Below are 13,475 nucleotides of genomic sequence, written 5' to 3' on the forward strand. Positions count from 1 at the left end.
TTTTGCCGCTAGACATTTCCATTTTGATTTAACGCTATGGTTCTGTCTGGCTTTGAAAAATGCCTGCAGTGCCCAAGTCATCATTAGTTAATGTCCTCTGTGGCATAAGGGCAGTGATGGCATGGTAGACTGCCAGGGTAGTGACCAGTCTGTTTTCCCTCAATCAAATAGATGTTAATGCAAGCCAGTCTTGATTTACCACACCACAGCTTATTTTTTAAGAGTACATTTTTATTAGTATATTTTGTTGTTGTTGTTTTAAAAGCATGTTGAGCAATATAAAAGATGTTTTTACTTTGTCTTCTTGAGGCTAAAACTTTAAATGCACAAATTACTTGCCCAAATCCTGTTCAATTTGGGTAAATTTGGTTGGAGCCAGAATCAGACATATGATCCCTTGGGCTTAGGCCTGTTTTGTAGCCAATTAACCTCTCAGAAATGCCTTTGAGCAAGCACAAGAACACAATTCCCCATCAACAACATAACTTTGTGGAATACATGAACTAGCATACTCTACAAATAAAAACACAAAATATTTTCCATGAAATTATTTATTGTGGACTGATTTACCTTCTTTTTAATTGTAGTTCCCTTTACATCAAACACCCCGTAGTTGAGAAGATACATCGCACACAAACATCAAGAAAAAGCACAAGGTAATACTTTCACTTGAGACTATCCTCTAGATATGGGATTAGGGAATTTAAAAAGGGAAAGATGCAAGTTCACAAGGTATATATATATAGTTCATACACAACTGCAGACATATTCTTACTAGCACCCGAAGGTCAGCGAGGAAAACCAGAGGGATTGTGAAGTTTTGAGAGAAAGTGAAGTGTTACTGTGGTTCAGAGGAAAGAGGGGAGTGATAGACTGGATGTATGTGTTGTATTTACTCTTGTAGATGTCTTGCGGATAGACAACAATGCATTTTGCTGAAGCATGTGGCTAGAAGAGTCTGTTGACCATTGCTGCTGTTAGTATAGAATAAAGAAGTGTCCAGTTCTGAACCGTGAGTTTTAAGATCATCGTCATATCAAGTTCATTTTTATCTTTGTTGTTGTTGTTGTTGGAAAGGGTTGGGCCACAATGGCACCAAGTTCCCTGGTAATTTTTTGTTGACGTGATACTGGTTCTAAATATTGTGGTAAAATGTTTCAAGCAGTTATGGCTTTGAAATATTTTAACATCCTGTGGCATAATCCTTTATTGTCGTGTAGATATCGCGCAATTTAAATACTGGTAGAAACTGTAAAATCCATATACTGTGGAAGCGTCATAGTAATTGATGATTGGAATTTAAATCTCATTGACAATCTTCAATGCGATGGTAAAACCTCCATGACTATATGGTTATTGATTAAAAGTGACATTTAGATACAACAAACCTGATCCAAGTTCATGATTTTCCAATATTTCAGTCATATCCTTGCAGTGATTTGTTGGCAGTAAAGAGTGAGTTTCCCCTCATAGTGAAAGAAAGCACAGAGAAATGTCAAGGATAATACATTACACATGCACATATCATCCGACCACTCACTCTGTCACTAAACTATTTATAATTATAGTACAGTGCAATTTTATAAAAGATTCCTAAGCAAAGGAAAGTTTTCAGTTTCTCAGCTTTCAATGTACCACAATTTGATGGCTCTTCTTGGCAACATTGACTAAGCTAAGAAAATAAAAAGATGGATAAGATTTGGATAAACAGTGCATACAGAAGAGCTCTCAACATTGAGTTAAATGTTCAGTTAAAAGGATAATCAACTCCATTTGGAGTTAGAGAAGAAAACAATAGCTATCGAAGAAAAACAAAAACAATTGTTGAACTTTGACACAACTCTGAATCGACAAGAGTTTCACATGTTAGAGATCTCCTTTTAACTTCATAGGAATGCCCAAAAAGCAAATTTCAAAGTTATAAATTATTTAAGAATTAAATAAGGCAAATAAATATTGCAACTCTATTACTCAGTTCATAGGATAAAAATTTAACATAAATAAAGTGTGCAAATAATAAGCAGCACAAATTGATGAGTAACAATTTTTGGAGTTCAAACATTTACTATTTTACCCTATTAAAAAAAGGCTGGTGTGAAATTCATGTGATTTCAAGCTAATGATTTAAAGAAATATTGTAAAATATCCTACCTGTAAAAATTCATATCTATTACAATGGTGACAATATAATCAACGAATTCTTTGCTAGTCCGGGAATTAAGGTTTTTATGTATGACTTATGGTATCTCATATTTTCTCAGGCATTTTTTCAGGGAGTCTTTGAAATTGGTTAGACCATTATTCTATTTTGCATTTAATCACAAAATTAGCAAGCTTCACATTCATATTTTATGCAACTCATTGTGGCTGGAATATGATGTTAAATGTAGCTTTTGCATCCAATGATATATATGTAATTGTGGATCATACATACCATTTAATTATCCTCATATTAAGTGCATCATGTTTGTTGTACATTCAGTTTAACTTTCTAAGGCATTTAATCAATCCCTCAACCTTTGGTGTAAACATTATCATTTATGGAGTTCTTTTTCAGCGATCCATTGATCTGTTTATAATCTGTTTTTAAAAGAGTAAATTTGTAGTTGCTCAGTACAGTGTGTTTATCCACCATCTACAGTATGCATTTAGTCAGTTGTTCAGTTTGCTCTAAGTAGCTTCAGCTGGGTGATTGTGTGTTTGAGGAGGTCTAATACGCAGCAAAACTGCTCTTTGTGTTGTCAACAATGTCTAACCAAATATTTTCACAACCTGAGACCTCAAAAAGTACTAGATAATTATACTGAGAAACATTTTTGCTGGTTCCTCTACTGAGTATATGGAAAGAGATCCTAAACATTTGCTTTTGTGAATGTGTGTAGTAAGTTTTCCACTTGTTTGCTCTCCAACATCCAACCTCTACCACATCTTGATCATGACAATCACAGCTCAATCTTACATGCAGGGAAAGACTCATCTTGCATGACCACAGTGCTGCTGCTTGCCAAAACCATGATGTTTAAGTCTTGCTGCTTCTCATGGGTTTCCTGGTACCACTCCCTCATAACTTCTGTATCATGGGTTGGAATCAGTGTGACCTAGAGGGGTAAGCATATCCATACCAATATCGTATGCAGCATTAATTTCAAGGAAAATATTCATAATTAAATGTTTAAACTATGAATCAGACCATTGGAAGAATAACAGTACCTGCATATTATTTCCCCATTGGCTCTTTCCTTCCAACAGAGCATCCAGAACTGCCTTACTGGGCTCCTGTGCTGTAGGATCATTACCACTGACTACAAAGTAGGAGGATCGGATCCGTTTAAAGAACTCAGCATCCACATTCTTGGCATTGCAGTGATTTGGTATGTAAACTAGGTCCATATACATTGGAGGACAGTTAGGTACTGATGTTCCACTGCTGGACTTGGTGCTTCCTTAACAACAATAAAAAGATATAAATCATATATATAAACATATACAGTAAACCTCTGATATTAAAAGCAAAGATAAACAATGCTTTAAAAACAATATACTATAGAGCTCCGGTAGTCACGTGACTCATTCTGTGTACACCACCATGCTGGCAGGCCGGGATAGCCAGGAACGAATATGAAATGAATGGCGCCAGCATCAGTTTCAAGGCAACAGAGTTCACTGTGCACTTTAATTAAAAAAACATAGACATGTACATAGCAAAACATAATATATTAAACATAACAGATCCCTATAATGCCCCCGGGGTGCGTGTATCAATAAAGGAATGGATAGCTTTTCTGACCTGCAGTATCCTGATATGTACAACTACCTCATCAACTTTCCCTCATCCTACTCCGAAGACTCTTTAAAAGCCTACAAAAACCTGGAGGGGTACAAATGGACACAATCTAATTTTGGGATGAATATTCAACTTTGGAGTCTGCCGGCTAAAACCTGCTTCGTCTTCATTGGAAGGGTAAACTTTGTTGTTAGGTAACGTAATCGACCCTAGCTATCCTTGTTTGTAGGTAGCCAGCATTGCTATATCACTGTAAGTACAGTAGACATCATAAATGTCATAATCTTAACCCGTTTAATCCCAATTTTTCCCAGACATGAAAATATCCAAATGAGGTGTCATTAGTTGCCCCTTGAAATAATCAATAATTATTTTTTAAATTTTTTATGGAAATGTGTGTGAAAAATTGTGTTTTATGTTCGGCCACAATTGTGACCGGTGGAATAATGTGTAACATTAGGTTATACTGAAAATTCGTATATAGCCTATCAGCCCAGTTATTTAACACAATTTAAACTCTTTCATATAATTTTAGGGTTACTATTAAACATAAAACCCTTTATACAACACTTATAGGAATACTGAGATTAAAAGACAAAAAAATAAATAAAAAATACAAATACAACCATCTGTTGTTTTGTTGTGATGGTTAGCACGTTTTATTGCAGTGAACCATTTCGATCGTCAATCGGGGTCCTTAGGAATATGATAAAATTATTTCTCCTTTGCATTCCCCACCTGTACTGGCATCCTGGCACACAGCAGCTGTCCACCATGTTGAAACAGTAAGGTTTGTAAGGTCTAAACATGTCTGGTTTTAAATTATTCTTTGACCACTATTGATACCAATGCTACAGCTGCTCTAGCGCTCACCTGATGGCCTGCCAAAATGACGTCAACCTCCGGAGCTCTATAGACAGATAACTGTCTATTATGTAAGGTGTTATAGTAAACATGTATTTTTCATATTTTTAAATTGTGAGTATTAAACTACAGTTACCTGAAGTGCTGCTTTTCACTCCCCTTGATGCAGAGGTATTAGTAGCATTTTTGGTATCTTTATCTTCTGTAGCCTTTTTTGGAGAAGATACTTTCGACTCTTTGATGGCACTTGTTTTTGACAAGCTCTTTGTTGCAGATGACTTGGTCTTACTGCTGATGTTCTTTTTTGGCTTCCCTCTTTCATCTTTTTGGGATGCCTCCTGAGCCTTAAGGGCCTCAGGATCTACCATGCAGGCATCAGGATGTGGAGGAGCAGGAGCAGGGTCTCTGGGCGTGACTGGAGGTGGGTCTGCATGACGATAAGTAATAGTCCTATCTGTTGGTAGTGTTTCTGAGTCATCCTCAGAGTCAATATTTGCATCTGCAGTTATTGATGGGCACTCCTCTGTGCCAGGAGGAACATCAGAGTCTGTTTGAGAGGGTGCTGATTCACTTACAGAGGTTGGTGGAGTTTCTTCACATTGCTTGTTCTGCTGTTTCCCTCCAAGTGGTGGTGGTGGTCCTCCTCCAGACTTAGCAAGTGGCTTTTCCTCCTCCAGAGGTTGTTCCTCATTCATGAAGTACTCAAGAGGACTGGGGTTTATAAAGGATGGAGAAAGCTCTGTTTTTGGATGTCTGTATTCACAGGAGGTCACTAAACACAAGTCCACATCTGCTCGTGACTGAGAAAGGATTGTTTTTGATGTATCTGGCCCTATGGACCCACCATCACAAATTTTAGTAGATTCTCCATATTGACAGCTGTAGGAGCTGCTGGAAAACTTCTCTTGAGTGTCTGTCTGATTGGAAGATGGAGAAAGTTGGGCTGGAGATGACATTTTGGGGCTAGTGGGGGATTTCAAGTCTGTGAAGGGATTTGTCCCTAAGCCAAGTTTAAGCTCTTCTGTCTTCTGAGAAAAACAAGATGACACCATAGGCGATGAGGGTGACTGGGCCTTCGGAGGAGTCTTCTCAAGATTTTGTGTGTCCTCTGTTTTATCCATACCAGTCACTTCGTAAAATGAGCTGGGACTAAGTTTATCTTTATCTGTACCTTCATACGAAGTACTTGGTCTTCCTAGAACAAGAGAAGAGTCAGGAGATAAAGGGGACTGATTGCAGGGTGACTGTTTTGGAGTAACAGACTCTGAGAAATGACTTGCATTTGGGGAAACTTCTCTTGGCTCCCCAATTTGGCAGGGTGTTGTAACTGATGGGGTGGACTGAGAGGCATCTGATGGGGAAGCAGAAGCAACCTGGGTAATTTCAGACTCTTTGAAAAGCATTGCCTTCTCTCCAGCTTCCCCCGGTCTGTGCTGTTCTCCCATGAGACCAGCTCCATCTGAGGGGCTGTAATCAACTTCTGTAGGACCATTTTCAGTGGCTTTATGCTGTATTCCTCCTGCAGATGGATGATCTGGTGACTGCTTGCTAAAATCCAATGCAAATGAGTGTTCTGGGGATTCTTGTCCACCCTCAGCTGACAAAGACTGCTCAGAGGATTTTGTTTCTTGTTGTGGCATTCTCAATTTGGCTGTTTTTGGAGAAACATCAGGGGAGATTGACATAGGCCGGGGACTGTCCTTAGATGGGGAGACTTCTGCTTCTTGCATTGTGGTTGGAGTCTGAACAACAGAGACAGAAAGAGAGTCATCCACTTCCGTGGAATGCGGGGAGCCCACTTCAGCATGAAGTGATGGGGAGACCTCATCTGTTGTAGGTTCTGGTAAAGAACTTGTTGCAAGTGATGCTGTTGAGGCAGAGGCAATGTGAGAAAATGTGTCCTCTGCAACAACCTCATCAACTGGTGTGCCAGACTTATCAGATGTGGTCCCCTCAGATATGGACATTTTGCTGTCTTCTTTAAATGTTGTGAAAGGATTTGTATCAGACAGGCTCTCTACTTTAGCCGGCAGCAATGGTATAGCAGATGAAATTGAAGAACTGTCATCAGTTGCTAACTTCTTATCATTATTGTCAGTCTGGCTTTGGGTCTTGTGGTCAAGCTCAAAATTGGTTGATAAATGTGCTTCATAACTTGGTGATTGCTTCTTTCCCATTTGTGACACAGGCACTGCTTCATCAATAGGACTAGCCTCTCTGGGAGAGTATTCCTTGTCACTTGTTATGTCAACAATAATAGGACCCTGGGTCTCAGATGATTTGTCAGATGGTAGACTGCCAACTTTCTCCTCCACTGGGGATTGGTAGTAAGGTGTGTGACCTGAGGACTGTGGAGATAAAGGACCCTCTAAGGTTTTCTCATCTGGACTGTATGATTCCATTCCTTTTGAGATCCCTGTTAGTGTAGTTCCCAGTTCAATTGGTGAAGATACACCTGTATGAACATGGTCAACGTTCACGTTTTGGTCACCAGAAGGTGACCTGACAAGAGGCAAAGTTGTAGTGGTAGCAGTGAGCCTGCCTGAATCAAAAGAAAATCTGTCTTTAGTTAAAAACTCCTTGGCAGATTTGTCTTCCTCCAGTGAAGATGGAGGTGAAATGGTGGAAGCTGATGCATGATAGTCATGCCCCTCTGTTGCATCGCTCTTGGAGTGATCTAATTCAGGAAGATCTTGGAGAGGTGAGAGTTTCTTTTGTTCATAATCTGTAGCCATGCCGTACCTGACAAAATCTTGGGAAGGAGAATCACTTTCATCATTAGTTGTCTCGTCACTCAATACATCTCTTGGAGTTGACATTTCATCCATAGGTGTTGGAACACTTGAGATCTCAATTGTAGACTGAGTGTGTCCAGATGTTGTGTATTCTTCTGGAGGCTCATCTCGATTTTCTTCATCAGAGGCGACCTCACTTTCTGGACCTGCTGGTAGGGTTTCATCATGAATAGAAACAGCAGGAGATACAGGTGCAGAGAGCCGTGGTGGTGTGGTTACAACAAAACTCTGCAACTCAGTTTCTTTGTCATTTTTACATTGTGGTACTTCTGCATCATAATCTGATCCTTCCTTTGTTTCCTGCTCTCCTTGCTCTCCATCATCTTTTAATGTAGATATTGCTCTGTCCTGCTCATCCACTTCCTCTGTATCTCCCTTTTCTTCATAGTCCCCTATCTCAGATGACTCTTCCAACCCTGTTCCCTCATCTTCAAATTTTTCACTGGTACCATTGCTTTTTTGATTGGGTTCTAGCTCTCCTGGAGTGCCACCACATTCCTCCTCAGCTTCTGTGGTTGCTATTCCTTCATCCAGTGACTCTGCTGTTTCTGGAGACTCTTTGCAAGGAGTTATTTCTTCATGCTTGATCATCTCTACTTGATCATCATCGTCTATTTTGGTCTGAGATACGATTTCGTCATCTTCAACGATCTCCTCTGCTTTCAGAGCCTCAAAGTCTTTAGTGAGGTCCTCTGGAGAAGACATCAATGATCTCTCTGCCTCAAGAACATCTGTTACATTAGCTTCAATGGCAGGTTCTTCAGCAGTAGCATCTGAGACAGAAGGTGCTGCTTCTAATTCTCCTGCATCTTTTTTTGTGGGCTTAGCCTTAGCCTTCTCTTTGGGTTTTGCAGGACTTCCAGGAGCCTTTCCTCGTGCTGCAACCTTTGGTTTAGGGGCAGGTTTTTTTGCCTCTGGTGTGCTAGGGGCAATCTTTTTCAAGATACCAGCTTTCCTCAAATCTTTCTTAGGTTCTTTTTCATCTTTATGCATTTCTTTCTTTTCATCCTTTCTGCTTTCCTTTAATATGGAATCTTTCCTAATATCCCGTCTTTTAATTTCCTTCTTCACCTCTTCTTTCTTCACTTTCTCTTCTTTTATGGCCTTATCTTCTTTTTTGGGTGTGGGTTTTTCAGCCTTTTTATCAGCCTCACTCTTTTCCACTGATTTCTTTGTTTCTTTCTTTATTGTTTTTGGTTTAATGTCAGCTTTCTTTTTCTCTGGAGTGTCAATTTTAGGTGTTTGCTCAATCTTGCCTTTAATGTCCTTGTCTCCTGCTTTCACTTTTTTCACAAGTGCTTTTTCTTTCTTCTCTGTTTTTTGAGTTGGTTCCTGAGTTTCCACAGAGTCAGTTTTACTAAGGATTTTTAGTTTTTCAGGGGCTTCTTCTTTGGACTCTTTGTGGAGATTTTTGCTTGGGGATGGTTTTGATGTGGACTTTAGACTCTCTTTACTGTCTGTCTTATGTTTCATCTTTGCTTGTTTCAGTGTAGGGGCTAAGTTTGAATTAAGCTCTTTTTGTGTGATCACAGGATGTTTGAGGAAGTCCAAGTGTTTAAGTTTCTCTAGGCCTTCGAGAATATTATTCTGAGTGGAATTGCCTGGAAACAGAACACGGATGATTTTCTCTGATGGGTTAGCAGGATGCCACACAATCAGTGATGAGATGGAAGACAAATATGAGATTGGGAGCTCTGATTCTTTTCCATTTGGCAACAAGACAGGGGCTTTGTCTTTATCACTACCAGTCCATTCTTTCAATAAGTATTGCAACTCCTTGCTGTTCTTAGCAGGGTTAAGAACATACATTTCAAGCTTTCCAACCCCCATTTTCTGGAAAAGTATTATTGGTTCTACTGTATTCCCAATATTCCTATGCAGAGGTTCAGGTTTTAAAGACAGCTTGTTTAGGTACTGCAGTGTGAGAGATGCCTCTTCAGCATTTCTTCTAATCCTGTAGTTGGGCTCAAGGTTTTCCAGGTTCTGGGGCATGTTGACAAACATAACACCAATATCAGGTGAGATCATATTCTTTGTCCAGTCACTGTTAGCTGTGGATCCCTGTGACTGCTCCTCCTCAAGTTCAGCTATTTTGCGCTGCAGCATGCTATTTATACCAGGGAGGTTGTCATCTCCAATGTGTGTGAGGAGAACAGAATCCACTCTGTCCAGATGGCGTACCAGCTTCCAAAAACATGACTTTCTATCAGATCCACCATTAATCAGCATGTTAAAACCGTTAACCGCAAACAATGCTGAATCACCTCGTCCACCAGGGAAAATATAGCAGCATGGTTTGGATAATTTTAGGAACCCTCCTGAGGTTGGGGGTTCCAGCATGTCAAATGGAGATGGGATTTCTACAGATTCTGACAGGTACTCTGTGAATTCAGAAAGACCTTCCATTTCTGGAAGGATGGTTGGGGAGTTTAGCTTCATATGGATGAAGTCCTGCAAGTTGTGTTTGTCCAGATTTGAATTTTTCCAGTCACCATGCTCAGGACAAAAAAGGGTTAAACTGGCTTTGTTAGCTGGATGTATGGTGCTTAGAAGTTCTCCAATCTGTGAGTAAAATGAATTGAAATGTTTCACTAAACAAGACAGCTTCATTGACTTTAATGTTAAACTGTAATGTGCTTGCTGAATTTTAGTATTTGTTGACTGTTCGACAATTTTTTCTCAAATGCAGTCACAAAACTGGTACATATACAAACCGAAGCAAAAAGCTATCAATCACTCACCTCTTGATCTGTAAAAATGTCAATGAAATTGGAAAGAGAAAAGGAGCCTGATTGGAGAATCAGCTCGCCTGTATTTTCAAAACACTGTCCTGCCAGGACAAGCAGCTTATGGTGGGCTGTATCTGATACCATCAGACGTACCTATGTGTAAACAAAGTTTATAAAATATTATAATCTTCATTAAACATGGACTTGGTTTGGACTGATAATGGCTTGCATTAGATGCAACAAAAACAACATAGCATGTGAAGGTTATCCTTAATTTAATTTAAATGCCATATCTACAAAAAAACTGTTACCTTAATCAAGTGAGAGTTTGCAATATAAAATTTCATATCATGCCGTAAAGAACCCACAGAAGTAAACTTGTTGCTATAAGCTCATCTAAACTTTTTTTGCATTTTTGTGTGACTTTAACAGAAAGAAATATCATTAATTTCAACAAACACAAATTGTATTACTTTGGCTTTTGGCTTTCTGTGTCATTTCCTCTCTCTTTCTTGTTCTCTGTCTAGGCCAGCATTTTCCAGTTTGCTGCCATTGATTGTTCTGGGCGGTCTGCCAGGTTCAGACCTGCAGTGCTTTACCATATTATTAATGCAGAGTCAAACTGCAGTCACAGTGTGCAAGAAAGGCTTTGTGTGTTTAAATCTGCAGAAACCATCCATTTAAGCCACAGCTAACAAAGACTGTACCGCTAATTGTTCGACATAAGCACTCAAGCCACTGGCCACTAATAGCTTTAATCCAATAAAATAAAAATGTTTAAAAATTAGAAATAAATAAATAAGGTTAGCTACAGAAGCACAAACCCCTACCCCCATGACCTCACCTTCCCCATTGGTTGTTTTTTTAAATTTATTTATTTATTTATTTTATAATTCTATATAACCATGATGTTCTTGTCCTATAGGACACTAGTTCTGTGTTTATTCTTATCCCCAATAAGGTATTTGTTTTTATGTGAACCAGACACCTAAAACAGTTTTAAAATATGTTTTAGTGGCAGGCATAGATACATTTATAGAAATATAGAGAGACAGAGAAAGGGTGTTTACCTCAGTGCTAACAGCTTCATCTGAAGGGTTGATGAGCACCACTGTCTCCAACACATTACTTTTGTGGTGCAGAATCTTTTGTCCTGAAAATAAAATGACATGTTATTAATGCACTCTGTGATGTACACACAATGCACATGTGGATCTTGAAAATGTTTAGTTTGTGTTATATACTAAATTAAATTATGAATATGCATAAATATTTTAAGGATTGTCTTTGCCGAAATTAGCTTCTTAAGACCAGGTCTCCAGTACAACACAAATGCTGCTGCTTAAGGAACCACAAAGAAAATCCAAGAACTAGATTTGGTGTGTAATTTTACTGAAGACCATTGATCCTTTTTATTTCATTACCATTCCTTCCATCATGCATATATGAATTATTGAGTTTTAAGTTAAATTTGCAGTCAAAATGGTTATGGTCTGGGTTTTTTAATGTGACATCTGTCTCACTTAATTGCCTTGTGTGTACTCATGCAAATACTCTCCTCTTCTCTTCCTCATTTCTCTATATATGCTCTATTGACACACATATCTAATTAATATCTGCCCCTCCTTCAGCAACTTGTTATCCTTTCTCTTTCAATCATTACATGGTGATTGTTGATTGTTCAATGTCTTATTTTTTCCCATCCCCTGTCCAAATGGCTCATTATAAATTCAAGTGAGAATTTTCCAGTCTCTCTCTGTGTGAATCAATCCTATTATAATTTCATCAAGCTGTCCAGAAGCAGTGAGGCTGTAAGATTGCAGGAAACAGTCAACTCTGTCACTGTCAGTAGTAGAGTGTTTGCTATTACTGCAGAGGTCTTTGAGCCCCTTCTGTATCATCAACTTCATCACTCATGCAGCAATTGTTGTTCATAGTCTCATAATTCCCCCTCTGAGGTTGTTTTTTAGGTTCAGTGACCATGTGATCCATGAGTGCTGAAAATGGCTTGAATAATAAGGCCTTAGTACCTAAAATTTCAAGGTCTAAATCTAAAACACAAGAGGGCACACACAATTTTTCCATTTGCACTTAACAGTGCACAACCTCTTGCATGCATGGTCACACCACAGCCAAAAATAGTTGTTAAAAAAGCCTCCAAAACTGTATTTTGTGGATAAATTACATGCTTTTTGTACAGCAAAGATTTTACATTGCAGATATTGCATCTCATTCACTAAAGTTCATACATACATATTTGTGCATAAATCTGTTTGCAAACATTCTCACACAGAAATCATAATTCATAAATAAGTTTGCCCTTAAACTTTAGAAAGCACAAATCACATGTATGTATAAAACACTTTCCTGGATTTGACCCTGTATTATACTAATTATTAACTGCAGGCACAAGCTCCCTTCATTTACAAGTTCATAATCCAGATTAATTGACTTGACTTGACAAGGAATGTACAGTAGTGGCCAAAAGTGATGTCTGGCAGGGATATTTGTTTTTAATGACCAAGTTCGATTAAACCATCAAATAGGAGGAAAAAATGCAAAAACAAAAAGCTCACAGGAAAAAGCATACATTGTCAACAACATAATCAGTGAAATTGACCCAATGTCTTACCTAAACTTCAGATATTATTTTTCTCTCATCAGCTTATATATTTGCAGGCTGTGTGTGGGTCTCAAAGACTGTTCACCTTAGGACATATGCAGTATGTTTGTTTGTATCTATCTGTATGTGTGTGTGCATAAATCCAGGTGGCTCTCTCATGCAGTGTAGGTAATTACAGTGTGTTTCCCACCTGCCGAGTTATCATCAACACTGTGAATTTGTTCCTTTGCATGTCCCCCTCATCTAAACATATTCACTGTGGGCTTCATATCTGTTTCTTCTTCTGTTATTTCCCCTGTATTTTTTTGTGTTTTCTACTGCTATCTAACCTTTTTAAGAAATAACTACCATTACACAGACTGACATCAGCTCTCAATAGATAGTATGTTTAATGCTATTTCAGGGAAGTAATGTAGACCAACCAGCACAACCACTGAATGCGTGAGTTAGACTTTTCCTAAGGGTAGTGATTAATAATAATAATTTGTTACATCTATATAGTGCTTTTCTCTGCACTCAAAGTGGGGGAAGGGGGGAATCTCCTCAACCACCACCAGTGTGCGATGGCAGCCATATTGCGCCAGAACGCCCACCACACACCAGCTTATTGGTGAAGAGGATTGATGAAGCCATTCAGTATATATAGGGATGATTAGGATGGACACAGGCCAACGGGCAAA

General features: G+C 38.7%; 1 protein-coding gene across 6 annotated transcripts in view; it reads right to left on the reverse strand.

Annotated features, from left to right (window-relative positions):
- Positions 1 to 549: 549 nt before the first annotated feature.
- map1b (microtubule-associated protein 1B) overlaps positions 550 to 13,475 on the reverse strand; it is a 72,315-nt gene continuing 59,389 nt past the window's right edge. For all 6 annotated transcript variants that reach the window (XM_067407747.1, XM_067407749.1, XM_067407745.1 and 3 more), the window contains 5 exons: positions 11,243 to 11,325; positions 10,185 to 10,325; positions 4,785 to 10,005; positions 3,211 to 3,443; positions 550 to 3,098 (listed from right to left, as the gene is read on the reverse strand). In XM_067407747.1, coding sequence (XP_067263848.1) covers positions 2,943 to 3,098; positions 3,211 to 3,443; positions 4,785 to 10,005; positions 10,185 to 10,325; positions 11,243 to 11,325 — 5,834 coding nt within the window. In that variant the 3' untranslated portion in view covers positions 550 to 2,942. The remainder of the gene's footprint in view (positions 3,099 to 3,210; positions 3,444 to 4,784; positions 10,006 to 10,184; positions 10,326 to 11,242; positions 11,326 to 13,475) is intronic.

Source organism: Chanodichthys erythropterus, chromosome 13 (assembly GCF_024489055.1).
Source record: "Chanodichthys erythropterus isolate Z2021 chromosome 13, ASM2448905v1, whole genome shotgun sequence".
In the NCBI taxonomy this organism is placed as follows: Eukaryota; Metazoa; Chordata; class Actinopteri; order Cypriniformes; family Xenocyprididae; genus Chanodichthys; species Chanodichthys erythropterus.